A 1,323-nucleotide genomic window follows, 5' to 3' on the forward strand; every position below is an offset into this window, starting at 1 on the left:
GTCTGTCTGTCTCACCGTGGCTCTGTCTGTTCTGTTCTATTGTGTGTGTGCAGCTATAGGAGATCAGCGAAGGAGGACTCCCAGTGCGGTAGCCTCAGAGATCTTCGAGCCACACCTCGGAAGCCACATATTGCAGGTAGGATGAGATGAGAACACACCTGTCCTGTCCCACAGGCACCATCACCCCATCTAACAGACCTGGTATTAAATCTATAGTACAGTTACTAGGGTTACAATATTCTGGTGATTTCCTATGGTTGGAGGATTCCCAGATGTTCTGCATATTCCCTCCTGATTTGTGGAAAGCCAGGGACTTTAGAAAACCCTAGCAGCATAGTAACTCAACTCCCCATACTATTCACATGGTTTATTACTGACATCTGTTGATATCTTTCTTTTCTTCATGGACCAACAAAATGATTCAAAGAAACTGACACTAAGGAAAAGCTTTTATCCAAAGTGACATACAGTACAGTGAGTGAAAACAGTCCATTTATAGTATGTGTATGTGATCCCTCTGGAAATTGATCCAACAACCTTGGCATTGCTGGCGCCATGCTCTTACAATACCAACTGAGACACACAGGATACAGTTTTGAACTTTTAGCATTTCTTGAACATACAATATTTTATAGCATACAGAAATGTTTCATCCATAAAAATGTTACATTTGGAAAATCCTTAATATTTATGATATACTTAATACTCAGTAATGATATATTCACATTCTAGTTTCTTATGTAATCTAGGCCTGTACCTTATTTGATGTAATGTAGAACTATGTTTTTATTGCAGTAAAGTTGAATTGTTAAATGGAATGAGGAAACTAGGATCATGGTTAACCCTGTTAGTCCTGAGGGTATTTTGCATTTATCTTTTTACTGCTGCTTTTTAGTGCTGCTTATCTCTGTACATACAGTTGAAGTCAGAAGTTTACATACACTTAGGTTGGAGTCATTAGAACTAGTTTTTCAACCACTCAACAAATTTCTTGTTAACAAACTATAGTTTTGGCAAGTCGGTTAGGACATCTACTTTGTGCATGACACAAGTGATTTTTCCAACAATTGTTTAAAGACAGATTATTTCACTTATAATTCACTGTATCACAAATCCAGTGGGTCAGAAGTTTACATACACTAAGTTGACTGTGCCTTTAAACAGCTTGGAAAATTCCAGAAAATGATGTCATGGCTTTAGAAGCTTCTGATAAGCTAATTGACATCATTTGAGTCAATTGGAGGTGTACCTGTGGATGTATTTCAAGGCCTACCTTCAAACTCAGTGCCTCTTTGCTTGACATCCTTGGAAAACCAAAAGAAA

At 37.9% G+C, this 1,323-nt stretch overlaps 1 protein-coding gene across 1 annotated transcript in view; it reads left to right on the plus strand.

Annotated features, from left to right (window-relative positions):
• Positions 1-1,323, plus strand: part of LOC111962998 (neuronal PAS domain-containing protein 3-like) — a 357,900-nt gene that overhangs the window by 141,294 nt on the left and 215,283 nt on the right. Inside the window, 1 exon segment of the mRNA XM_023986223.2 lies at positions 54-136. Within this exon segment, the coding sequence (XP_023841991.1) occupies positions 54-136 (83 nt within the window).

This window comes from Salvelinus sp. IW2-2015, linkage group LG4q.2, assembly GCF_002910315.2.
Source record: "Salvelinus sp. IW2-2015 linkage group LG4q.2, ASM291031v2, whole genome shotgun sequence".
Classification (NCBI taxonomy): domain Eukaryota; kingdom Metazoa; phylum Chordata; class Actinopteri; order Salmoniformes; family Salmonidae; genus Salvelinus; species Salvelinus sp. IW2-2015.